Source organism: Pezoporus flaviventris, unplaced genomic scaffold (assembly GCF_033815535.1).
Source record: "Pezoporus flaviventris isolate CSIRO_AGI_PZ_B2104156 unplaced genomic scaffold, CSIRO_AGI_Pfla_v1 ptg000018l, whole genome shotgun sequence".
Taxonomy (NCBI): domain Eukaryota; kingdom Metazoa; phylum Chordata; class Aves; order Psittaciformes; family Psittacidae; genus Pezoporus; species Pezoporus flaviventris.
This window is the reverse complement of record NW_026892566.1, coordinates 1,698,977-1,726,252: the sequence shown is the minus strand read 5'-3', so window position 1 is coordinate 1,726,252 and position 27,276 is coordinate 1,698,977. Positions and strand designations below refer to the sequence as shown.

Genomic DNA, 27,276 nt, shown 5'->3' with positions numbered 1-27,276 from the left:
TACCTGCAACTAGTTACAGAAACTTTTTTTGAGACTTTCACCTTTTTGTAAAAAAATATGTAAAAGAAATATGCAAATAGAGACTTGTGATAGTTTTCCATTTTATTCATGTGGTCTTATTATGAAATTATGCTTCTCTAAATAAGATTTGAGACATAGTAAGACATTTGTCTGGAAAAGAAAGCTGTCCTATGTAGGTGTCAAATATATTTTGTGTCTGTTCTGATAGTAAACTTAGCATTAAAATTATTTAGAGAGTTAATAGATTTTTATTAATAGAGAGGATTTCAGGGAGTTAAGGAAATGTTAATTCTCCATGTCTTAATAAAGTATCTGAAGCTATTTTTGGTTTAGTTTTCTTTAAAATTACGACCTTTCCTGCCAGTGGAAGCTCTGTAATAGTGGATGTCGATATTTCTTGTAATGCAGGAAGCTAGGCAGGCCAAAACTAAAATAAAAGTCAAATAATAGGCCCTCAACATAAAGCAGCATTTTCTGTTTCTATGTATGGAGTTAACATTGTTTTTAATGTAAGAATACACATTTTGGCAGTTAGTGTGGAAAACAACTTTCAGTCTTCCACTAAAAAATGTGTTTGCCATCTCCTCTGTTTGAGAGAAGAAGCTCTAGAACTTTCTTGAAGTCAGTGATGTGCTGAACTATACATGCACAGTGTATGCTTATAATTTCAGTGTATCATATAGCTAATTGGCAACAAGTTGTAATGTGTTGCTTTCTGTTTTTGTGGGTTTGTTTTTTAACTAATTTATATAGACCATTGGAAGTTTTTGCTAGTTGCTTATTTTCATTTGAGTGTGTTTAATTCAGCTTATCCTTTAAATTTTCAGAATAAACTGTATAAAAATAAAACATCTAGTCGAGTTCAAATAAGATTATTTTTCTTAAAATAAGTTTTAGAATGCATTTTAAAATAGGTCCATCCTGTTGTGTGATTGAGATATTCTTTGTTGTTTTAGTTACTGGCCAAACCCGGATTTTTCAGGGTGAACGGGAATATGAAAATAATACTATCACATACTGAAAGTTGTAAAGTATCTCTGTCTAGTTGAATTCAGCTTTATTTACTGCAGTTTTAATTGTGTCCCTTTTTGAGGCTCTGGTTTGGACAGTAATTTAGGACATGTCTGCAGAACACTTACAGGGCTGGTTACAGCCTGTGTAGGCATTATCTGAGATGATTCTGTTAACCTCACAACATTACAGTACAACCTTTTGTGTTTTCCAGGCAGCCTGTGTCAATTCAGGGCTGGCAAGTTCACAATTCAGTTGTTGCATTCCTGGCTTATGTGTAGGTCTGACAATGTCAGTAGTGATTTATAGGCATGATCCCATGGCCTCTTTTGATGAGTTCAGTGTGTAGGATTTCATTTTCTGGTAAAGAAATGAGAGTGTAGACTCAGTGAAATATTGAGGCTGCAAGAACCTCTGAAGGTATTGACACCTCATCCAGTCTCCTACACAAAGCAGAGGAAACCTCAAAGTTAAACCCAGCTGCTCAAGGACATGGGATTTGTGCTAGGACCACCCGAGTTATTTTCGAGATACCCTTATAGAAAGATTAGTTCTTCAGAAGCATGAGAAAAAGGATAGAGAGACATGGATACAGTGGATGCATAATTTTCATCATGTTTCCCCTGTTCTTCACTACTTTTCTGTAATTATGCACCGAAATCTGCATTTTTATATACTGATACTGTAAATAGGCTCAACCCAGAAAACCTGGTTGTATTCAGTCCAGAAATGTATGATGAGGGCTTGGAGCTGGGGGTTGGGTTTTGGTTTGGTTTTTTTTTTTGTTTGGTTTGGTTTTTTGCTTGTTTGTTTTTTGTTGTTGTGGTGGTGGTGGTTGGTTTGGGTTTGGTTTTTTTTTTAGTTTTGTTTATTTTCAAAGTTGAAGTAGTTTTTAGGCTTGACCAAAAAGTAGTAAAAGCACTATAGTAACCCAGCGAAGTAACGTTGCAGTAATACGTGCTGCTTGCCGAGGTTCACATGGGGAAGAAGTTTTGATTTTGTATTGAAGTGCAGTGGAAAATTAACGTTAGAAATGTATCGGTGCCTAATATGTACATTAGACCTGTAATGGGTACTTATGCAGCCTGTTGGGATGCCCAATCAGTCCATTCTGGTTGTTGCCTTGCTACCCAGAGACAGGCCTCCTTACCACAGTCTTCCAAACTACAGAATCAACTCAGATGTGCCCAGTGTGGTCAGAATAGCTGCGGTTATGTGTAGCCTCAGCAGGTACTCAAAGACAGCTTCAATTACATCATTTGCATGCCTTATTATGGCTCTCTTATTTCATCCTTGTTCTCATTGTTCTTTGCCCTAATCCCCTCCTGTATAAGCAACCTTCCTTTAGTTACTTCTGCTGCACTGGACCTAGCTTTGCTGAATCCATACTGCATCTGGTGTTTCTCATACTGTTACACATGTAATCTTGGCCTTACATGCTGCTACTGATCCAGTTACTGAGTCTTCCTGACTTGGCACCTCCTTAAAAAGTCCCCAGAACTGTTACCTGGGAAGTTTAGCCACTTTGCTCATTTGGTGAAACACTAGAACAGGTTGCCCAGAGAGGTGGTAGATCTCCCATCCCTTGAAACATTCAAGGTCAGACTGGACAGGGCTCTGAGCAACCTGATCTAGTAGAAGATGTCTCTGCTCATTGAAGGGGGCTGGACTATATAAGCTTAAAGGGTCCCTTCCAAACCAGATTGTTCTATGATTCTGTGATAACTTTTAGCATCTGTGAAATCTGACCATCCCTCAGTGCTGTTAATAACTTCTGTCATCTTCTCACAGTGTTACCAGTCTCATCAGGTGATTTTCTCAAGTCGTGCTATAGTTTCCCTCACCCTGCTAAATTAGCTGAACCTCACGCAAGAGCCATCTGCCTATGACCTTAGCATGCAGAACAAACCCAAACTTGTTCCTCAGAAAAGGGACAGACCTGTTCCTTTGGCTTGTTTTAGCATAAAAGAAATTTCCAGCAAAAAGACATTTGTATAGTCTTTTTTTTATGTAAGATAGCAATTAAATATCAGAGAGGATACCTGTTTTTTAAGACCACATCATAATAAGCTTTTTTTCTGGTGTTTTGTAAGTGGAACTTATTAACAGTGGAAGGAGAAAGCAGAATAGTGAGTGTATGTTTGCTGATTTTTACAATTTTGTTACAGAAATGTTCTTGTATTATGAACAGATAAAATTTGAATGAAGTTAAATGTAAACTCAGCTCAAAATTGGATAAAGCTTTTTTTTTTTAATTGGGATTTTTTTTTTTTTTTTAAGAGACTGGTCTTCCTATCAGAGAACATGAGAACAACAATTTTAGTAATTATTTGTTAGGTGAAGAGAATTTGGGTATGTGACATTGAAGCTGACAAATACTTAAAAAAAAAAGTAATGTTTGCCCATTTTTAGAGTAATTTATTTGAATTTATCTTATTGTTATAAGTATATATGGGATTTTTGTGTGGCTAAAATCACAAGTTTTACCTTTTATTCTTTTTCTTAATCTTGTGTCTTGAGTAAATAACTCTGGATAGACTCAGTCCTGCTTCTTTTAACTGTGTGTTCTGTTTATTGTTGTTAGTTTCTTGCTTGTGAGAACATATGATCTGTCTAGATGGGAGAGGGGTTACTCCTACAACAATGCTAGTACTATGCAAATAATATATATAAAAATATACCAGAATGGAATCAATGTTGACAAGTAGTTGAGTCTCTTCCAAACCTAAATGCAGTATCAGGATCTCAAAAGAAAAGCTGAGTTCATTTTTTATTTTCTTACCTTGGGAAAATGGGCACTGCTGCCAACTTTTCCCTTTCTTGTCCAAACCAACCGATGGTCCCCTAAATGATCAGACATAAGTGATGGTACCAGTTTAAACGCTTTGCGACCAAGAAAGATGCATACAAGCATTTATTATTACAGAAAAGATGGTGTTTCTGCAGCTGTTCAGAGGACTGGAAAAGAAAAAAAAAAATCAAATAAAGGGTCAAACCCTGCAGACCCTTACCTGCTTCAAATTTCTGACTTTGGAATTAATAGTGTCATGATGGCTGGTTTGGTTGTTTTGGGGCTCTCCCCCTTTGTTAGAGAGCAATAAGGAAATCCAGCTTTGAAATAATGAAAAAGCATGACCCAAGAATGTGATTGAAGACGACATTTGGAAGTATTTACACTACAACAAAGCTAAAAGCTTTCTTTTGGTACACATGGTAGTTATCTCTGTTGGCCAGGTGTCTAAACCTAATTGAAAGAACATGGGAGAAAAACAGTGAAATAATTTTGCTGATGATTTTATCTTACATTTTGATGTCATTCTGGACCATCTGTCACATGCTAGACCTCCAGTGTGATTAGTACTGGATAAACACAAACCAAAAAGGCAGGTTCTTATTTAAACATTTTACATTTGTCTTGCATTCAATCACTGTGGCGATAACACAGTTCAGAATCACTCCATAAAACATACGCATCTCTTAATTTTCGTTGTAGCCCAATAGAATGCATATTTTTCTCCTGTTTTGTTACTTGTTTGATTTTTGTTTTAAAATTACTTTCCAAAATAGCAGTTGCTCTCCTTTGAAATTCTGATTTAAACACAATGATTTACAAATGTGCTTCTTTCCTGGTTTTGTATTTTTGTTTTTAGTGGTATGTTTTAGAAAATGTTACAGGATGAAACTGCTGATGAGAACAGAGGAGAAAAATCAGCATGTGTGAAAAAATGCATAGCTATAACTTTTTGTTCATGACTTTCTAAATAGTTTCTTCTGTTTGCTGCTGTTTTGCTTTATACTAATGTCATCTCTGTTTCTTGGCATGGGCTTCTGCTCAAGGCTATTGTGAGTATGGCTTTCTATTTACTTAACACTACTTGCAGTTTATAGACTTTTACTGGGTTTATTTTTCTGAAAGATACTCACTGTCTGTGAAGTGAGTTTAAAAATTTAAATAAAACTTACTTTGAGGGTTTTATTCGAAGAGCTTATATAAATGTGATTTAACCAGAAAGTGGAACACTGTAAGTTGTATAATAATGTTTACATGTCTGTAATCAATAAGGATGAGAAACAGAAAAAGGGCAAAATGTCTGCTATACTCCAGTCAGAAACATTCTACTCCCTCTAGTTTCTATGGGGGTGGGAATTTACTTCAACCAATTTGGTACATGTCTTCATATGAATTGCATTGCAATATCAGTAGGATGACTATTCTTGCAAATTTTGCTGCACTTCCCAATTTCAGGTTAATTTATTAAGTCTAATCACAAAAGTACAGAAGAAATTAAAACAACTGCCATAGAGTTTTGTCATTTGTGTATCTTGTTTGTATCAATCTAGTTCCTTGGGAACACTTCCTGGGAAAATATTTGCAAAGTTGTAAGGCTCTCTAATTTCAGGGAAGTCACACAGCTGTGGAAAGAGGGATTGCTATCGCAGAGGATGGCTTTACAGTTACAATCTAAACCTAAGTCAAGTACACAGTTATATTTTGGTTAGAGTGTTTTAGAATAATTTTGGAATTGTGTAAAAGCTCTATAATATATTAAAACATTTATTTTTCTGTTCTAGTCAATTCTTCTGAAGAAGAAACTTGAAGAACATCTGTAAGTATTTTATTTGCCTGTTTTGTTTGCCATTTGAAATCATGTGTTTTCCATATGGCAAGGAAGGCAGACAGTCATTAATCAGGCATCTGGAAAATACACAAGTAAGAGAAAATAGATAACACAGGAATGTTTGGGAATCTGCTGTTCAGATACTCTTTTCATCTCCTAGAAATCCTTTGCGAAAGCAGTAAGAGCAATGAAATAAACATAATTTTATAGTGGTTAGAAAACTTTAATTTTGCTTAAGATCTGTAAGTCTTTACTGAAGGGGGTAAGTAAACTGAAGAAAGCATGTTAATGTAAACGAAATTATTTTGTTTACTTTATGGTATACATTATGGCATAAAATGTAACATTACAGGAAGTGTTATTATTTTGTTCTGCTATTTCTGCACCTCTTTTACTTCCCTAAAATGCAGAAAGATGTTTACTTTTTAAAAAAAGAAAAAAAGTAGTTTCTGTTGCCTTTGGGTTTAGTATTCTTTCTCAATGTAATCTCAATTACAAGTATTCATTCTAGGCATGCATTGTGCAATTAATTGTAAATGTTAATTGTACAATGTAAATTCTAAAGTTTATAGTTACTGAGAATTAAGATGTTTGTTGTTACAGTTCTTTGTACAACATAATGTTTTTCAGCTTATTTATCAAGTATGTCCTCACGCCCCAGAGCAAAAATCAGTTGTGCCCTCAGAAATATATCACTATCTGAGGATTTTTTTGTACCACTTACCATTCATTCAAGCAGAGTACTAATACTGGGAAAACAGTATGTGCTTTTATGTTTTGTTATAGTGAGAAGCTCCATGAAGCTAACAATGAGCTACAGAAGAAACGAGCTATTATTGAAGACTTGGAACCAAGATGCAATAATAGTTGTGAGTTACCTGTGCAATCCATTTCTTTTCTTTAAAAAATGTTTCATATATAAGGTCTTTAATTAACATACCGAAAGGAGGTGCAGATAACCAGAAAGAACATTTTAAATGCCAGTGATATGTATGTTGTTCATAACTCTGGAAGCTATGGTGACCAAAAAGATGCTTCTGACACTTGAAATGCAGGGGATAATATTTTAGAGACCACTGTAGTAAGAAATTACAGTGGCTAATAGAAATACTGGGTAAGTGTCATACCTGTCATTGAACATCAGCTGTTCACAACTGCCATGTCTCCTAAGACCCTAATTTAGTAGATCCTTGCTGCCATCACTAGGTTATTCGTACTTCCAAAATATTCAATATTTTTTCAGAATTGCGTTGTAATTTGAGAACATTTTCAGTTACTTGTCAAGTGTAGGACATGTTACATTGCTCAGATGATATCAAGAACCCAGCATCCATGTTCTTTAGCATAGTAATGCTACATTTTTCCTAAGACATATTGAAAAAGGTAGATTTTTTTCTTTTTTCCCCAAGCCTACTTGTTATAGAACAAAGCCTTAAAAGACTGCAACCAGTGTCAGCATTTCTGGTTTGTACCCAAACTATTTTATTTATAAAGAGATTGAAGAAGATAGAAATATCCGTTCAGTATACATTACATACATTCTGTGTCCAAAAAAGAATTTTCAATTGTGTTGAGCTAAAACTGCAGAATATATTATAAAGTTCACATTTTAGGAAGTATTAGAACACTTGGAAGTGAGGTCCAGGGACTTCATGAGTAGCTAATAAACACATAATCTTGTCATATGCAGTAAGCTTCACTGTGAGCATAATAGCAGTCCTATAACTTGCTAGCTACTAAACACCAGAACACACTGAGACTCTGTACTTAGTTTACAGAAATTACAAGTTGCTTTTTGAAAATCTGTGTCTGAACTTTGTCCTAGTAAAATAAAAATAGTTGTACCTTCTTCCATTCTTTCCCTGCTCAGGAAATGTATTTGAATTATTCTTTCAGGTTCTTTTAATTATTCTGGATATAGCCAAAATGCTTGGCCATGGTACAAGAATCGTGGCATATTTTGAAAAATGGACTCTTACAAGTCTGAGAGACCATCTGCTATTGGTCTTCTTACTGATCAGTGAAAATCTTACTTGGTCCTGTTGCCAGCTTAGTGTTTTCCTAGTGCTTAGAAACAAAACTGCAGGAAAACCATGAAAGAACATTTCAAAATGAAGTTGCAAAGCAGATGGGCTGAAGGTTACCAATTATTCAGCGTTGTTTGAGAACCAGCCATCAATGTTACATGAAATTTGATCCAGGATGATGCAATTTGTTATTTTTATTCTTTTCTGAGATCTGAGTAGATGTACAGAAGATGTATAAGCAATAGTGGTTTGACATATTCTTGTATCAACACAGGAAAAAGTTGTGCAATGAAATTGTCCTGCTGGTCTGCACTGCTGCTTATAAAAATGTGGGGAGGGGAAAGTAAATTGAGTATACTTATGTCACAAGTCTGATAAATTGTGTCCAGCATTACAGTTTAGCAGATTTAAGCAGGAGTTATACCTGTTAGGAATAATTCCTTTTACAAAAAAAACTTGTATCCATCTGAGTTACAGTATCAGGATCTTATTGAGTCTGTAATGCATTGGTAAACTCATAAGTTCATTCAGTAATAGGATTGATTTATGATTCAGTTTCTCTTTTTTTAAATATATATATATCTTTTAAAAAGGGCAAAATTTGTGTACAAAACAGCCATCTCGTGAGATTAAGTAGAATACACATTTTGAATGTGATTCTAAGCTATTTAGTAACTAAAACTATGGCTCCTTTTGTTGGCTCTTAACTGAAAGAAATTTTAGTTGTGCCTTCAATGTGTGTTGAGAAACATGAAAATAATATAATTGTGTTATTTTCCAATGTGTGCATCTCTTGGCATTAAGCTCTCAAAATTGAAGAATTACAAGAAGCTTTACGGAAAAAAGATGAGGAAATGAAGCAAATGGAAGAGCGATACAAAAAGTATTTGGAAAAGGCCAAAAGTGTAAGTACAAATATTCCATGTTAATGATCCCTCTCTGATAGACTGCACCATGTGTCCACTCTTACGCAATAAATATAAAGGTGGTATCTATATGCTCATTAGCAAGTAAAAGAGAAGGAAGGACCTGTGAGTTCTTTGTATCTTCTTACCATTACAGTACCTAATACTGATTAATTCTGCAGATATTATCCTCGTTTGTGTTCATGGCTGTCCCCTCTTACTACCTATCCATAAGCCCTTCTGATGTCTCTGTACGAATGTCTACTCACTAGTACAGGCTTTTGAGAGTCACCCTTGTTAAGCAAACTTTCTTATTGGCTAATGACAAGAAGAGGGTGTTAAACCCTTTCTAATGCTGTGATAATCTATTTATTTGCATAAATTCTTCCAGACTTCTGATGGTGAGTAACAAGCGTATAGATCAGCTAAAGCAGTGTCCATACTAGGACTGGTGGTGCAGAAATAAGTAGCTGTGCTGTATTTTAGAATTGGAGAACCACCCCTAAAACAACTCAAGGGGAGGAAGCTCTGTGAGCAAGAGTACTGTTTAAATGGCATTTGTGCTGGGACTTTGGGGACTTCTGACAGTTACCATGAAGAATTCTACCTCTTTGCACACAAATATAACTTGGTAACAGCAAATACAGTCGCAGCTGGACCAGCAAACTCTGGTTTTATCAGTTTGGCAAAGAGGAAAAAGGAAGTCTGAGGTAATTTCCTTCACAGGTGGATGGATCTGTTATGTGTGTTTCTGGGTGGTACAGGCTTCTTGTGGTGCTCAGCCGGGAATGTCTCTCTTACCTGAGGCAGATAGATGGAAGCACTTTTTTTCATTAATACAGCTTTTAGCTACCTAAGATTTCATCAGGTCCTAATTGCTCACATAAACTGCTTATTCCTTTTGAGGGGCTCAGAATTTACAGAGAGAGGTCATTACACATGTGCCAAAGCCTTTTTTACAAGTTTACATTTGATTCTGCTTTCTTAGTTCATCTTTCTACCCTAATTTCTGTTCATGTTCTGATTTAGCCAGCTGTTTTAGAAAATGCTTTAGTAAGGGCTCTTTTATTGATAGTTTTCCAAGTAAAGTGATCCTTTTAACTGAACCACCTGTAAGAGCTGTTCCATTTCTCTGATGATGTTCGGCATTCTCTTTGCATTTACTGATTAATATATGCTTCTGTGAGAATGTTGCTAATACTTCAGTGTGATACCAAGGATATGGTTATACTACCAGCTTTGAAACAGCAATATTGTGGTCTCAATCATAGTCCCATTTCTTCTTTTACTATACATTGATATTTTATTTGAGTTTCTAAGCTGCTTTCTACTGAAGGCTTAGGAATCTAGGCATTTTGCTGAATTTATTGCTGGTTTAACCCTGTGTTTGCTAGCACTCATGCTGCCTATGATGGATGCCTCATACAAACATAATGAGGTGTCCTTGCATCATATTAGTAACATAATGATCACAGATGTGCCATTTCTAGAATGCTATCTAGAAATGACAGCACCTGGTACTCCAGGTGGGAGATCATGGCATCTTTCCATAAGGACCGAAGTGTACCTTCCTCAAGTGGAAGGAATTCACAGGTAGGTAAACCTTAGCTATAAAGAGATAAACCTTTGAGAACTTGTTTCTACCACGGTGGCCCCAGGATGGTGCAGGTAGGGATACTGGGATACTGAACCTCTTAGGAGTCACTTTTGCCTATCAGTAGTTTTGTTTCACAGTCCTGTAAAAGAGAGCCCAGTTCAGATTATCTTAATGTATCTTGGCTGATGTTCAGAGGCCAAGCCTGTCGTGCTGGCTGTCAAGATTATTTTTCAGGAGTCAGCCTCTACAGAACTACACATCCCTCTGTTTAACATTTTTGGAGCATCATTTCTTGAAACACTAATGTGTTTTAAGTCACTTTTCTGAATGTGACTTAAAAGGTTGTGATTCCTTGATGTCTTTCAACTAGATTACTTTTGCATCTTAAAGCCAAACTGCTTTTCTTTTACAGGTCATCCGTACCTTAGATCCTAAGCAGAACCAGGGTGCAGCTCCTGAGATTCAGGCTCTGAAAAATCAATTGCAGGAGCGGGACAGAATGTTTCATTCACTGGAGGTAGTAATCCTCATGTTTCCTGTTAGTTCCTTACTTCCTCATTGTTTCTTAGATATAGACTAATACTTTTATTATACTTTGGTTTTAAATGTATCTCGTTCTAATGTTTGTTTTATAGAAAGAATATGAAAAGACAAAAAGTCAAAGAGAAATGGAGGAGAAATTTCTTGTTAGTGCCTGGTACAATATGGTAAGAATTTTATCCTTTTTTTTTTTTTTTTAAGGGAGCAAGGGGCACAAATTATTATTATTAGTTGTTTCTGTGTTGTTTACAACAGCATTCATTTATAGGTTCTTTGCTTGAAAAGTATTTTCCAACACAGAGGCACAGAAACAAATGCTTTTTAATAATTTTATGCTATCACTATATAGAAGTATGTTCCTCTGATAACCTTGGGATGAATGAAAAAGAACGTGGTTGTTATTTTCAAATTTTAAAACCAGAAATGGCACTTCCTACAGGGAAGGATACCTCAGATTGCTATTTTGTAATTCCAGCTGTTCACCTGTACTGACTTTAACAGTGCTCAAATTCTCTTTCTTCTTTGATTCTCCACTCTCCAATCTTCCAGTTCTTTCTAATGACGAGGCACTGCAGTAAGCGCTCTGAGAAACACCCTTTAACTTGGCTGCAAGTTTAGAACCATGCAAAGGAAGAGCACAGGGCAAGACCCTAACTTAAATTATTCAGATAGTAAGGAAGTGATCTGTGCAGCCATACAGCTTTTGCTGGGCCTGTATGCTGGCCGATTTTTCACGTTCATCCAGTGTGATCAAGACTTCTCTTTGGCAGAGTGTGTCTGCATTGAAACTGCTCTTTGGATAAAAGGCATCTTGTGTAATGTTGATGTTTCATTCTGCTTGAACATTCCTCCTCTGTCTTCCATTGGAAGAGTTTCCTTTTTGCTATTCTATGTTCTTATGGCCATGAATAGTAAGCCAAAAATGGTACTTGAGCAGAGTGTTTGAATCCTTTAAATGTCAAAGGCATTTTCAAGTGAATAATGTCCTTGACCAATTTCATAACATTCATCCCACTGGCAAGCAGAAGACAAGGCTAAACTAAGAGCTGTGGTTCCATAGCCTGTCATGAACTCTCAAGGTATGACAAGCACTGGTAATTTTGTTTATGTCTTTCTTCCTCTAACTGGCCTCTGCCTATGCAGCCTGTTACAGCTCCCCTGAATTTTTTCTTGCATTTACTCCTGCTGAAAACATACTTTCTCTGAAGATGTGCTCCTGCCATATGAGCTGGTATTTTCACACAGGATAACAATACTTTAAGTATTTTCAGAAGAAAAGTACTCTTCTGTGTTGAAGATGGGCAGGGTGGGGAAGGGAAGTACTTGAGAAAAGACTCATCTATTTACTGTGTATTTATGTGGAGATGTCTGTGTTCAGAGCTGGGGCAGAGGGGAACCTGCTTCTCAACATTTACTCCAAACTGCAGTGGATGAGAGAAGAAAAAGGCACACGAGAAAATTAGGAAGAATATCTTAGTTTGATCCTTGAAAATACGATGCTTTGTGTTTGAAATTCAGCTTTAGTCAGTGTTGGTGAACAAGGACATAATAAAATGTAAATGAGTAAAGTTGTTCAGTGTTATGTGTTGGTGTTTACTGAGAAGTTTCTTTTTGTCCGTAGGGGATGACGCTGCATAAAAAAGCAGCAGAAGACAGACTGGCTAGCACAGGCTCAGGACAGTCCTTCCTGGCTAGACAAAGGCAAGCCACGAGCACAAGGAGATCGTACCCTGGTCATGTCCAGCCAGCAACAGCAAGGTAGAGATGCCTTGCCCTTAGAAAGAAAACTGCCCTGTGATCCAGGCCACTTCTGTTGCAAGTGACAACATTCAAGAAAAATCAACCAGCATCCTTTCTCTTTCTCCCTTGTTACTGCTATTATTTTACACTTCAGGAAAGGGTTTTATTAGGGTTTCTCATTGTTCTGTAATGCCCTTATATATTTTGGAGTCCACTTCTCTCTTTCTCTCTGCATTTTTTTGAATGTGCCAAAGTTTAGAAAACATCTAGAGGAGTGCTGTGTAATAACAGAATCTTACTGGTATGAAGCCTAGTCTCTTATGAAAAGCCTCATACTGGCTGTGTAGCAATATAAACTCCTGTCATAGTTGATGTATTTGTGCCTATAAGGGTTCTTACGCTTTATAAGACTGTCTTCGTTCAAAGGGAATTAGGCTTTTTGTTTCATGTGCTAAACTGTTCCTTCAGAAAAAATGCTGAAAACTCATTACAGAAAGCCAAAATTAGTATATAGTATTATTGTGAAATATGTTTGCTACTAGAAAACTTACCAATGGCAAAAAGAATGTTGGGGGAACGGGAGGGGGTGTGTGTGTGGTTTTTAGTTTTGTTTATTTGTCCTGTTTGGTAGGATTTTGTCATGTTTGGTTTTTTGTTCTGGGATTTTTGGGGATGCTTTTTGAGTTTGTTTTTTTTTTAATCTCTTACATACAAAATTTCCTCTTATTCTTGGCATTTAATAGGGAAGCAGGATGATTATTTTTTTTTTCAGGTTATTATCTAGTGGTGTTACCTCTTTTGGTGACAGAGCTGAATAGTTTCAAATGGTTTGTTCCCTCTTCTTGGTCAAGTGTACGCTTAAATGCATACTAGCAAAAAGATTGAGAAATGTTTAGAATGCTGTGATATGCTACTCTATCATACATTAAAAAGGCCATTTGTTTCAAAATTTTATAATTATGGGTGAACAATACATAACGGATCGAGGCCCTGATTACTATTGTTGATATTAATGTATTCCAGTTGTCATCCTCTACTAAAAGACTTGCTTTCAATATACTGATTCAGGGTATAATTGTATCAGTTGCCTTACTAGTGGTACCAGTGCCTTCAGGTGAGTTTGTTGCTGACTTTGTTGGAAACTGGCTGTTTTGTTGTACTGCCTTTTTAGCGTATAGCTGATTAATTGTATGTCATTTGTTGTAGCACTTCCATGTTGATCAGTGGGGTGGATGGTGAACCATACTATTAATTTAGGTTCTGTTCCTAAGAAGTTCTACTTCTTCCCTGACTAATTCTCTGCTTTCTGTGTCATTTTTATCAAAGAATTGATGCAGAGGACCTGAGTATTGGTGGAAAGTTACATATACATACATCTTGTGGTGATTCAGTTTTAAACATTTCATTTAGATACTGTTTGGAGACCCTGATATATATGCAGTCTGATTTATAGATTCTTTATTTTAATGCTCTCCCAGGTAAAAACATCTTTCATAAATCCCTTTAGAGAGAATGCATGCTTGAATTTACTAATTATCTGAAGGTCTATGCCTGGGCTATGGTTGCCAGATTAGATAAAACAATGGAAGTATCTTCTCTGCAGAAAGGCAACGATGTAAAGTCTAGGACCATTGTCTAGGACAATTTCTGTACTCAGTGAAGTGATAATCACTGTGCTGCCTTTTACTGAGATACAGGGTGCTGAAGGGACAAGAATTCAGGTGTGTTGTCTAACAAAATGACCACAGTTTGTGGGGTGTTTTTCACTGATCTGATTATGCAATACATTCTAGTCATTTGAAGAACCCTTTTTGCTACGTGCCATGTGTGAACAGGAGCAAATAAAATCACTTCTCTGAGGAAATTTGATGTTCTTGTTTGACATTACAGCATTTTATGTCACCCAGAGAAAGAACCTAAGCATACCTAAAGCTTGATTTTTATATTAATCTGGCTAACTCTGTTACCAAACTGCCAAAGCTTATTTGTGAAAGCAAAGTACACTAGGACTTTGGTGGAAAGTTTTCTCTCTTAATTTTGCCTAGTAATTGCGCAGGTCTGAAATTACTTGAACACGATCTGCACACTGGAATAAAAGTACTTGCTTTTATTATTTCAAACTTTGTCATTTTCCCCCAAAGTTTTGATGACGGGCAGATACCAGTGACGGTTTGGAGATGAACAAATGCTGATTAGAAGTCTCATTTTTATCTTTTACTTTCCTGTCTCTCAAGGCTTCTTCACTTCTTGGTGGTTGTTGGATTTTACCTTCTCCTTTGTGGTTCTGGTTGGTCTTTCCTTGTCCCTTAAGATAAGACACTGAAGTGTTCTCCGTAGTTCCCTTCAAGAATGTATAGTATCATTTTATTGCATCAAAGAACAAAACAAGACTGAGTCTGTACTTTACTGTTGCTCATAGTAATTGTTAGACAAGATTGAATGAGCATTTTGTCTTTTGAGAATTCTGAACCTTGTGGAAATTCTGATATTTCCCAGAATGTGTGTTGAATATGAAAATCTAAAAACATACTGCAGTCTTCCAGAAATACCCACTGTAGCTATCCAGTTCCAGGAAATCATTTGTTCTGTCTTCTGATGGTAGACATCAGGAACTTCATTCCTTGTTCTAGAGCATTTAACTTCTTTTATTTACTGGATACATAATTTCTTAATCTTTGGGTGTGGATGAATGGAGTTGGTGAAATCATTAAGCCTCCTATAAAGAACAGTTTCTTTATAGGAAGGGTTAAGCTTTATTATTTTCCTTGGTTGTTATATAGCTTTGGAAGTAGTGTGGTAGTAAGAAAAAGAAGGAGCTCAGAGTGTGACTTCAAGAAATAAGCACATGTATAGATGAGCTACCAATGAATGCTATTTGTCTTATCTTCAGTAATAAAAGAATGCAAGCAAAAAAACCCCAACCCTGTAAGACAGAATTCCCTCAGTACATTACATACTTCTAAGAAGCTTTTAGGAACACTTTCAGGAGCAGACTGTTTACATCAGAATTGTAGTGGTAATTATTGAACCAATGCTATAGCCTGTACGAATACACTACAAAAAAAAAAACAACAAACCCCACACCCTAGAACCTTCAGACTGAGGTTAAAGAGAAAAGGTTCTCCGGGACAGTGATGAAACAGCTGAAGAGTTCATGAGAGTACATTCCTGAGCGCTATGCCAGGGATCTGCCAAGAAGGGTATTTCTGACCAATTTTAATTAGTGCCAATAAAAGGTTACAGTTATGGAGGACAAATATTTTCATCGTTCAGAGCAGAAGCTTAGCTTTGGGTCTTAAAGGATATGTGTGTGGTCCAGTCGGTATACTTCTGTGGAGAGTTAAGTGGTTAGCATATCTGATCAGACATTACAGAAAAGAATAATCAGTTTCCCATTTTCTTGATGGATAGCACTAACCACTTGGATTGTAGCATGTATTTCCCAAGTGCTGTAAAAACTGAGTAGTCTAGTTTAAATGTTGTGTGTTCCACCCACAGAGAAAAGGAAAATAAACAGGTAGAGCACACAGCTTTATATATTATAGAATTAAATACTTAATGGCTACAAGATGCTTTTCATTATCTCTCTGGAAACAAGCAAATGGCAGTCTTAACCTGTTCTGATACCATTTGAGATAGCAGAAATTATTCAGCAAGTTTTCTGTGGCTTTCTGTTCATGATAAGGTGCATCAGCAGTTTTATGTTCATTGCGTATGAAAAAGTTAACAGTGAATATTCCTATTACTGATTTATGTTGATCTTAAATAGTAAGTGATAAGAAAGCTGTCAAGAAGATATAGGAGGATTTGGCAGTTTTAAGGTCCTCAGTATTTTGACATGTGCTCCTCCTTGGTTCCCTGGTATGTGAAACTATCCCCTTAACAGCTTCACAGATGATTTTTTAGTGGGTTCAATTTTCTACAGTTTTCTTTAGGTTTGGTATTCGGAAAATAGTTTAATTTTACCACTTAATTTTCTTTTAGTGATTTGGAGGAAGACTGTCCTGAATGTGGCTAATTTTTCTTTTTCTTATGAAGCAAAATTGTACCTGAATTTTATTAATTTTATAGGGATTTTTATTCTTGTCCAACATTTTGACTTTTTGCAAGGATTGATGAGGGAGGTATTTTTTGCACTCAAAGTCAGCTATGCAATACTGACTTCTTATGGGTTTTTGCACATGTGTTTTAGGTAGAATGTGGACTGTGTATTTTGCAGTAATATTATATTGATAAACTTCAGTATCTCCAAATGAAGTTCAGCAAATTTTGCAGGCATTTTCCTCACCAGGATTGTGCAAATAAATAGCTAAAAGGGGTTACTCTGTCAAGACATACTTTCAAGTGGTATTTTTTCCTGTAAGCCACGTAGTCATACTTCAGGGGTGTCACCTGCCGAGTAGTTTGACAGCTGGATTATGACTGAAATGTCATCTCAGGAAGTCAAGCACTTACAAAGAAAACTTTTCAGAAACCCTTTCTTAGAACAGCTGTTATTAGCTAGTGCTTCGAGTATGATGTATTTAGCATTCTATTAAAATGAAGGGGTGAATCAACAAAATAGTGTAGGTGTAAAGATAGGTAAGCAAGAAATTCAGTGAATGAGGCATTTTAACTTTACAGACTGCACACAGCCCAGACATGTGTCCCCTCCCAAATCTGAGCAGTCCAGTTCCCTTCCGTATTGGCAAGGGCCCTCTGTTTCCACTTTGTGCCTTGCTTCAGGAGAAGGAAATGAAATCTTGTGTTATCTCTTAGGTTGGTGTGAGAACAAGTAACAAATCTCACTTGGCCTCAGAAGATGTCCACAAGCTGAGTCTTGGGGCCTGTGGCAGATGTCAGATTCTAGGTAGGATCCTAGCCATACCTCCAGTTTGTCACTTTCAAGGAATCAAGAAAATGGCTTCAAATGACTGATTGCATTGCCTTGCTCCTGTGATCTTTCTTCCCTCAGGAAGTCCAGTGAAGCAGCAGCTTGTCAGTGACTCTGCAGGTTATAAGGGATGATTTCTTCAGTTTGAAGTTTGGAGGAGACAGATGCAAGCAATTATTTAAGTACAAAAATCTGAAGAGCAGTAGGTCTTTCACCATTTTGCATTTTGGTGTTTATTTAAAAACAATAAAACAGAACCTGAGCTTTTGGAGCTGTTTGGGTTTTTTGTTTTGTTAATTAATTTTTAACTGCAGTTGATTAAGTATTAGAGGCTTACCTATGTGAATAAGGCAAAAGCTGTCATTATCAGCCACAGCAACCTCAGACTTCATACAACCCCGAACATCTTGACTCTGCTGCCAGCTTCACTGCAGTATTTGGAGACATTGAGGACTTACCTAGTTTTGTCCTCTGTTTTTACTCGACTTCACTTTTGTAGGCTCATTGAAGCATTGGGACACAACGTTCATTTTTTAAATGTATCACCTCCCTGAATTAGGTAATGAGTGAATGTTGGTTGAGGAGCTCTAGAAAACTTAACAATTCATGGAGTCCCATTTGGCATTGGAGCAGTGGTGGTATAGCCAAGGCAGCTTCCCAGGCAAATTGTTCTGGTGTCAGATCAGTAGGAGCTCATGATAACTGCTGTGTAATTGAAGTCCTAATCTGTTAGTTCCTGGGGGATGGTTTTGCTGTTAACTGTAGTAAGGCTTATATTCTAACCTTCACTTTTAGGCCTTGCCAAAGTAATGCAGGACTGTCCTGAAGGAGATCTCTGCGTTCTCTGTATTAGTTGGCTTTGGTAGCAGATCAGGAATTTCCTCTGCTGCTGTTTGCTGCGTGTATAACGTAATTTGGAGAAGTGCATATCCTTCAGTCTTCTTTGCACTGTGTCTCGGCTCCAGACTGAAAGCAGGTTCCATTTGTCAGATAAAAATTTCTTGCTGCTCTCTTGTTGCTTCAGATCTCAGAGGTTGATGAGACTGAGCATAAAAAAGACTGCTCGTAGAGGGAAATCCAGGAGAGCTGGGAAGGCTTTTCTGTCTTGTGGTGGTTTTATTTATTGCTCCGTGTTAGAGAAGTCCTGTACTATCAGATGAAGTTGGAGTATCACATCTCAGAAAGGGGAACATGGTTATTTTAATGTTACAAAACTAGTCATTTGTCAGGACTTTGAAGAGCTGCTAACTACCGTAGCACTGCACAAATATGAAATACTGCAAAAGCAAGTATTTCCACAGGTATAGCTTATTCTGCAAATGAAACTTGAATCCCTAATCATTATCCCTAACTTTAAGAGAAGAGAAAATCGACACTAAGGGCGGTTGGTAACATGCTAGGATGCTTATGTTGTTAGCATGATCATGGAAAGTGAGCGGAATTTTAAGAGGAAATACCAAATGGTGTAATATTTGTGGGCTTATAAAATAATTGTTGTGAGACCATCAGATTTTTTTATTTGGATTTGCATATCATATTCATTATGCATTTTTAAATTATAGATTCTATATAGAGATTATAGTTCTCACAAAAGATTAGTAGGCAGGAGAGGAAATCTATTTCCCGGAGGTATCGGTGATTTCAAGAGAGAGTTTAAATCTTGTATTTAGCAGTATCAGTGAAATCTTGGAATAATTATAAGCTTGACATTGTAAGGCCACAGTTCTTAGAATTTATACTCAGCTTTTTATTCTGTAGCTGTAAGAGTTATAAAAATGCAAAGTGGTGCTAATACAGCTTTGGAAGATGCTATCTTGAAAGGATTCTCTAAAACATCTAAAGGAAACACCAGGAGGAAGACATAGAATAGGGGCAGAAAGAAAAACAAACTTCAGCAATAGAAGCCAGTGAGTAATGAATTTAGGAAACATGCATGAATAAAAATCTGGAGTCAGTTACTTCAAAGCAGAATATTGGCAGAAATATTTGTTTGTGTTAGACTTGAAAATGAGTAGACTCTGGTAGCTTTGGTGATTGTGTTACAGAATCCTGCTTACAGACAGCAGATTGTTGACTAGAGAAAGCCTGGACCATTTTAGGGTCAAACGTAGTCTGAACAGGAAAAAAGTAGTTGCTCAGATAGGTCATGTTGGCTGGGTTTGGTTTGGGGTTTTTGCATCAGATCTGACTTGTCTGAGCAATTGTGTTGGTTTTCAGAGCTGGCTTTCACAGGTCAGTGAAAAAGGCTGATATCCTTTCTGAAGCTTTGATTTGTTGAAGTTGTCCCAGTCACTTCTGTGTGTTGAAAAAGCACAAAAGGACAGCAAGAAGTTAAGATCTTAAGGGGTGTATAATCACTTGTTACTGGTTAGACATCTGCCTGCCACATCCATCTACTTGTAATAAAGTAGAGCTAATCGGATGATGCACTGAATATTGAAGGGAAACACTTCACCAGGAAATAATCCCCCGAGATAGTAACAAGCCTTCACTTAGAGCTGGAATATTTTGGACTGGCAAGGCAAGGAAGTAAGAGAATATCACTCCTTTATAGAGACATCATCTGCTGCATACACTGCCTCTTTCTGCAGATGCTGCAGGAGTAATGATAGATTATGCTGAGTGAATTAATCCTCACATCTTGCATTTCTGTTGTCTTCTGAAGTGTTGCTGCCTCAACAGTTAGCTTCAAAATATATTGATTAATTTTGAGGAGTTGTCCAAGAGAACAAAAGTGACAGACGAGCAAGAAAGAGAAAGGGCATCCCTGAAAGAGAATATACCGTACTGAATTTAGAAGACCTCTCAAAAGTACTGTTAATTCAAAGAGAAGCCTACAATGTCATTTCTGTTTTATGTGCAGCAGGACGCGTGAAGTGCTATTAAATAATAAGTCTGAACTCAGTAATAGGTGAGACTAAAGGAGTAGACTCTGTATTCGTTTATGAGCAGTAGATAGATACATGCTTAGGTAGCTTTAACTTTTAATTTTTTATAGACTAACTACAGTAATCTTCATATTATTAATCCTGAACTCTGTAACTTTATGCTCCCAAGCAGTGCCAAGCAAGCTTAACATACAGTGATTACTCAGAATACACCTTTGCAGTTTGCTTTGAATGTGTTACTTTTTAATATTTTTATTCCATTTGATTTATGTCTGCATGTTTCTATGGGGTTCTTTACAGCTATGGTTAGTATTCTGGGTCGGTGAATGAGGTGAAAAAGAGGGATACAGGAGCTTCAGTACTTGTAGCAGAAAGATATTTTGTAGTAAGTCCTTGAGTTTAGTTCTAAATATTCTTCCCTTCCTACTTAACCTTGGTTTTCCTGTCACAGGACCTGTTCTTAGAATCATTTTTGACCAGTGCAATACTAGGGAGAAGTGGGGAGAGAAACAGTTTACATGCTTTGAATTCAGTCTGGTGAAGCTATTTTGCTCTTTGTAATGTCACAGTGAATACAGTGTGAAAATGAGAATGAGCAGACTGTGCTGTGCCTTGATGTGTAGGGCTATCGGTGTTACTTGTGGAAGCTGAAAGCACCGTAGCTGTGTTAGAGCATTCTGTTCCAGTTGCATTGGCCAAGAAAGAGGGTGCATCGAAAAGGATGGAGAAATATGCCAACCTCTCCAGTTCTCTTCCAAACCTATATTCACTTCCACAGCATTGTGGCTTGCTCTGTGGGTTGCTCAGTGGCTCCTACTTAGCTTATTTTAATGAGAATATGTATCATTTTCCTGCAATTCAAACTGGTATTTACATGCATGAACAGAACTTGCCAGTGTAGTGCAGCAGTGATGCTCTTGTAGTGTCACACACAGGGTAAGATTTGATGAAATGCAAACACTTAAAATCTTCAGTGGTGTTCAAAGGCTCAGGCAGAGTCATTACCGCCCTGATTGTCTTTTAGTATCTAACCATACACAGTAGTGGGCAGGCATCTTTGACTATATATTGCTTTGGGCTTTTGACTGTTGTACTTGAAGACAAGCAGGAGTGCCTGAGACTTCTTCATCACCGTGTAAACCTAGTTTCCATTGCTGTGTTAGCTGAGAATGGTGCCCTGAAGGACTTTAATCAGAATTGTTTAAATTTGTTTGAATTGTGTCTAAATGTACATGTTGTTCAAGGCTGTTTTGTTGTTCTTTCAAATCATTAGCAACCAGTTCATTTGAAGAGTTGCTCTGGCAGTGATGAATTTGCCAACTATAAGTAGAGACAGCCTTACTGAACTGCTCTAAAAAATACCTGTTTTCTCTGTTTTTCTTTTTAACAGTAATACCTTATTTGCTTTTTAACTTTCTTCTTTATTCTTTTATTTGCAGTGATGTGGTTGCATGACCTGCAGCATTATTATAACAGGGACTGTTCAGTGCATGACTTGCTTTTCTGTCCAGACTGCATAACCAAAACTTAACCAGTTCTACACTTAAGACTCATGGCCATCTGATTTCAAAGGGAGATCTACTTGCAGAGAAGCTTACCATCCCAGGGAGTTGGCTTTCCCATTTCCTGCTTCCGTTTACTCTTTCTCTTCACAAAAAGTCTCCTATGAGGCTAGAAGAGAGGAAATTCAGAACTCGACAGGAGCGTTCTGCAAACTGACAGAGCACTGTCAGCTCTCCATTTTACTTCTGCCTGTCCACTTTGTTGAATTCTGATTAACAGTATTAACACACAGAATTCCTGCAACAGTTTCCTGTACTGAACTACAAAAATCCAGTCTTAAGATTCCTAAAAATGCCTTTTGGTTACTGTTAAAATTTCAAAGCGCCTGCACCCTTAAAGGATCCACTTTGAGTCTTTACATAATTAAAGTAAAACAAAGGAGGTGTTTTACCAAGAGAAATGACTAATGAATTGCTGCTTGGCCATCCCATCTTCCTTAGAAAACGAGGCAAGGTTCATCTGCAGATCTCCAAGCCAGGCAAACTCCCTGGGCGGTATTTTGTTCATAGACACTGCCTGCAGCCTCACTATGTATATACACAGTAGTTTGTGGCCGTTGTATTTTTCTCTCTACATTTTAGCTGTGTTGTCAGTTTCTTTCAGAAATTTCTTTTTCTTTTCAATCTGTGTACAATTGTTAAAACTATCTGAAGAAAGAATGGAATGGAGAGAAGTACGAAAGCCGCCTACACTTGCAGTATTATGCAGACTGTCCTTGCCAGTTTATAATTTTTTGGGTCGTTTATCTTTCACCTGTACTATTTTTCTTTCTTTCTTTCTTTCTTTCTTTCTTATCGCAGTCTTAGCTATTTCATTTCCAATTGCACTAGCTTGGCTGTTCCTTTGTATTACGAATTTTAGCTAAAAGGTTTGCCATATATAGACAGTGTAACTCAAAATGCTTTGTACTGCCTGTATTAATTTAAAAAGCTGCTTATTTAATATTCTTAAATATCTGCACATTTGTACTACTGTATCTTTGTTTTGTATTGGGCATCCAGTACTGGCAAGATTCAGAAGACGAGGGAGTGCTGTAGTGTTGTATGTTAAGAGGTTTATTGTGTAGGAGTTAGTCTGTAATGAATGGATGAGGGGGCTTTTAAGCCATAGGACTTGCCAGAAAATCTAAAGTCTGAATGATGAATACTGTAAGTGATTTGGTTTAAGTCCAGTTCTAGAGAAACCCCATTCTTGCTCACTTGGATCTTAATCCTGCAAAAACATAAACACATATGTACTCTGCTTGTTCTGCTTATGCAGGCAGTAGCACAGCCACCCCCATGCTGAGAAGCGTGCCTGCAGGTCTCTGCAGTCACTTCTGGTTGCAGAACACAGTGCAAGCCTCATAGCTTCATCCCTGGTCCATCAAGGGAGGCCCTGGGCTGAGCTATGTGTTCAGCCCTCGGGGTCCTGATGCCCTCTGTGCCACCACCGTTGTGCAGAATGACTTGGGGAAGGACAGATCGCGTCCCCCATGGCAAGGGCTGTGCCAGGTGGCCAGGGGGAATGGGCTTCAGGCACACCATACAGGAGAGGGGAGGGAATAAGCATTAAGATCCCAGTGAGAAGTGCGTGGTGTATTCTCTTCTGGATCCCACACCGGACAGGGGAGCCAGTGGCTGCCAGGTGCTGTGGCTGACAGTGGTCCGGAAAGATTTCCGGAGGGGGATATGTCTCCCAGTCCACCAGGACCTGGGACAGTGAAGTCTGATGTGACCTGCAAGCAGGATCTTGGGTTTGGTGGTGACCAGGAGGGTATTCCTGCAGCAGAGAGGCAGCAGCACTTTCATCAGACTGAGTCCAGCAAAGCGCTGAAGGATTTGTCTTTCCAGGTCCTCACCACTGACCCCTTGTTACGTGTTGGGACGAGTGGAAAAACTCCTCTTTGTTGGGTGTTAGGGCATGGATTGTTTCTCATTTCCAAGTACTGCTCGGTCCGGGACCGCACCAGCCCCACACCAGGCTGGGTGCAGATCCCGGGTCGGCGCCATGCGGGGCGGGAGGGGATGGCTGTTTTCATGCACCCGCCTGCACGAGCGTCCCGATAGAGCCGAGCGGTACCTCATTTCTCCAAGCGCTCTGTGCAAATTAGAGACTAAGTATCAGTTGTTCCTGAGCCTGAAGACATTTGTATGTTAGTGTTTAGCTTGACTGAAGTTGTCTGAGTTCATTCATACAACAGAGATGCCGGGTGGAGCCAGCAGCTTTCAGCAAGTGAGCTGGCCACGTGGGTTGGGTGAGCCAAGCATCTCTGTCATGAAGTGATGGTGAGCTCACAACTCAGAGGTGATCTCCAGCATGTCTCTGATATACTAACTTCGTTTGTGCTGCATAGAAAACTCTTACTTTCTTAATAGCAGCTTGTTTGACAGTCCTGAACTAAGTGTTGACCAATTGTCAAAGTAACTGTTTGTGAAGTTGCCAGTGATATATTTTCTGTAAAAGAATTGATTCCGAGAGTTCAAAACATTAATTTCCTATTTCAGTTCATCCACGATTTGTGTAACTACCAGATTGTCATGGTAGCAGCATTAATATACATATGTGTATATAGAAAAAAAATTGTCAGTGATGTTCATTGGAATCAAAAGGTTTAATATTTTTTCCCAATCAAATCCACTAATGCTTCCAAGGTGACAGAGTGTACAGTTGTTAAACAAGTTGTAAATAAACGCTTATATAAAATGTAAATCCTTGGTTTTTCTTTACTTGGTAGTTGGTTACAAATGGAGGCCAGGGCACACACAGTTCAACCATGGCACTGTGGGTTTGAGCCTGCAGTGCTGTTCTGCCCTATGAGGTGCTGGGGGTTGCTGCAGCCAGTCAGTCCATAACAGGGTCCGCTGTGGAGTGAGAATAACACAGGTAATACAAACCTTGCCTTTCAATGCACTTAGGATCACTTGGGATGCACTACACGACAGCTTTGGGGGGTGGGGGAAATGGACTCTCTACCGAGCACATCTACATCTGGGCTGCTTCAGTGTCCTGGTCTGCCTGATTCTGGGATACACCAATGGCATCACAGGCAACGGATGGTGGATGCTGTGCTGGAAAGCATCCCACCAGGGTGCCCATTGCAGCAGGAACTGCCTGGCATGGTTTAACTCTCAAAAGCCAAGGCTAAATGAGTCCCTCTTGCTGAGGGAAGTTTCACTACCTGAGTATCCAAGGCAAGGATGGGATGGGACATTGCTGATACAGAGAGAAAGAGAGCTCTTGAAAGACATTCCAAGTCCAGCTAAAGAGGAGATGTTGCTTATTCTGCACAGGGTGCTCATTTGTGCATTTCCACAAATCAAGCACATCCCATGCCATCTTCTTCATTAGATTTATGCGCAAAAGTTACGAGGTAGTCTATGGCACTTACAATGATTATAATGATGAGATCGCCTTTAATCTACAGTCATTGGATCTTGGAGTCTCTCTTTAAAGGCACAGTAAAGTTTCATTTTACTGCACGTGTTCTGTGAGCGAGGGTCTCTTATTTCAAGGGGGTGGGATTTTCAGTACTGTAATGAAGGCAGTTCCCTTCAGGACACCTTTAAGTTAGTTTCATTTTCCAGCTTCTCGCTATCAAGATACATGTCCTTTGTCTGAGGTTGTTCTCATCCTCTGGGGTCCTTTGTTAATTCAGTCACCAGGAGCTGAAGACAAGGCAGTTTTTCTAAGCCTTGACAGCTATTTACATAGTGTCTTCTGGGGTAAATTTCAACCTTCCTGCTGCAAACCCATCACCACTCTCCACAGGTCAGCCCCTTTACTGTCAGGTATGTGGGCGGGAGGAGGCCATGCTGGACATTGTCAGTTGTGAGAGAGGGCAGCACCCCACAGGAAGTAGATAGATAGATAGATCCTGCAGCCACGCTTCCCCTGTATGGTGCTGGGGCCGAGCAGCCTTGCGGGGGCTGCTCTGTAGAGGGACAAAGAGGCCAAAGCCAGGAGGATTCCCCCCATGGGCTGCGGCATCTCTGTGGCAGCAGTGGGAGCATCAGGGGTGAGGTGCTCACAGGCTGTGGCCTGTGCTCTCCTGAGCCCCAGACAGCGTAAGGTGGAGGCAGGAGTCGCAGGGCCTCAGCTCCTGGTGGTGATGATTCATTCACCCTCGTTGGTTACCACCCCCATTCCCCCACAACATTGCTCTTCTTCGCCTTGGTCATTACTTAAGTGCCGCCTGCCTCTGACTGCACCCACCCTCCTCCCTCTGCCAGCCTCTCCTTCCTCTTCCCCTGCACTTTCTTTTCCTTCCCTGGCTCTCTCTCCCACTGACCAGTGCAGAGAGACCCACACAAACAACCCTCGTTCCTCACCCCCACCCCATCCTTCAGGCTCCCCCACAGCAGCTCCCAAGGCCGTTGTCACCACCCTCCAGCATTTACCCTTCCCCATGACCCACAGGGAGCATGAGGACTGTGCCCCCCCTCACCCCACTACAATTGCTGGTCCAAGAGGGAGGACGCAGCATTACGGGTTGTCTTCTGCTGGTCCCTCTCCTGCAAACCCCACAGCTGCAGGGGCCCTGCTTCCTGTAGCCTCAGTATTTACAGGTGGCACCAGCCACTGCTGTGTTAAAAAGGAGGGAACACAAGCCAGAAGCTGCACAGTTCCTCTTTTACATCTTTTTCCCCACAAGTAACTTTGAGCACTGGGCTGTGCAAATAAATACCCAAAATTAACCCTTGTGCACACAGATCTGTGCAATACAGCAGAGCCCAGCATGTTTGTAACCCCATGGGGCACTCTACAACCACAAGCGGTCAGACAGCACTGTTGCAGGGAAGGCTGTAGGAGGTCGTCTGCAGTGTCACTGCCCTTCAGCGCAGGACAAAACGGCAGCGAGGGCTCCAGCAGTGCCAGGCACATGCACACAGCACCTCTGCCTCCAGAGCTGAAAGCATGAAGTGGCCTCCAAGCAGCCCCGTTGTTTGGCACCGTGGGCTGGTGCAGAGGTGAAGGTGAGGTAGGTCAAGGGAAAGGAAAGGAAGACTGACTGATGCAGTAGGACACAGAGATAGTTTCTGGGCCAAGCTCCACCATCCGCAGCACTCTGCCAGCACAGCTGCAGGCCACAACCCTTCCTGAGGCAATGGAGAGGAAGAGAAAGCCCCCATTCCAGTCGCAACCAACCCTCACCCCCGCAAACATTGCAGGGAAACAGCGAGGGCAGTGATAGCAACTGCAAGGGAAACAGGAGCAGGATCTGAGGTAAAATGCATTGTTATCATCACACCAGTTTGTGTGCGCCTCTGGGTCACTCACTCTAACAGAAGCAAGTGGCAGACCCCTGCCTACCACAGATCACAAACAGCATGGTGCAATTCCAAGTCAGTTTTCCACAGTCAGCTGGGAGGAGCTTGTTCCCTTCAAACAAGTCTGCATATCCCTTCAACTATAAAGTATCAGCACTAAACACGGGCGCTTCTGTCCCCGTCTTCCTAAAGGCCCTCTGCCCGCTCGTCCTTGTTTGCACAAGGCTGACACCAAGGAGAGCT

General features: G+C 39.2%; 1 protein-coding gene across 5 annotated transcripts in view; it reads left to right on the top strand.

Moving 5' to 3' along the window:
• HOOK3 (hook microtubule tethering protein 3) overlaps positions 1–23,024 on the top strand; it is an 88,686-nt gene extending 65,662 nt beyond the window's left edge. For 4 of the 5 annotated variants that reach the window (XM_061455033.1, XM_061455034.1, XM_061455031.1 and 1 more), the window contains 7 exons: positions 5,605–5,639; positions 6,438–6,520; positions 8,483–8,583; positions 10,593–10,697; positions 10,816–10,887; positions 12,342–12,478; positions 21,661–23,024. In XM_061455033.1, the coding sequence (XP_061311017.1) occupies positions 5,605–5,639; positions 6,438–6,520; positions 8,483–8,583; positions 10,593–10,697; positions 10,816–10,887; positions 12,342–12,478; positions 21,661–21,676 (549 nt within the window). In that variant the 3' untranslated portion in view covers positions 21,677–23,024. Of the gene's footprint in view, positions 1–5,604; positions 5,640–6,437; positions 6,521–8,482; positions 8,584–10,592; positions 10,698–10,815; positions 10,888–12,341; positions 12,967–21,660 lie in introns of those variants that run through there. The other variant, XM_061455032.1, reaches the window with a different exon arrangement.
• The last annotated feature ends 4,252 nt before the right edge of the window (positions 23,025–27,276 follow it).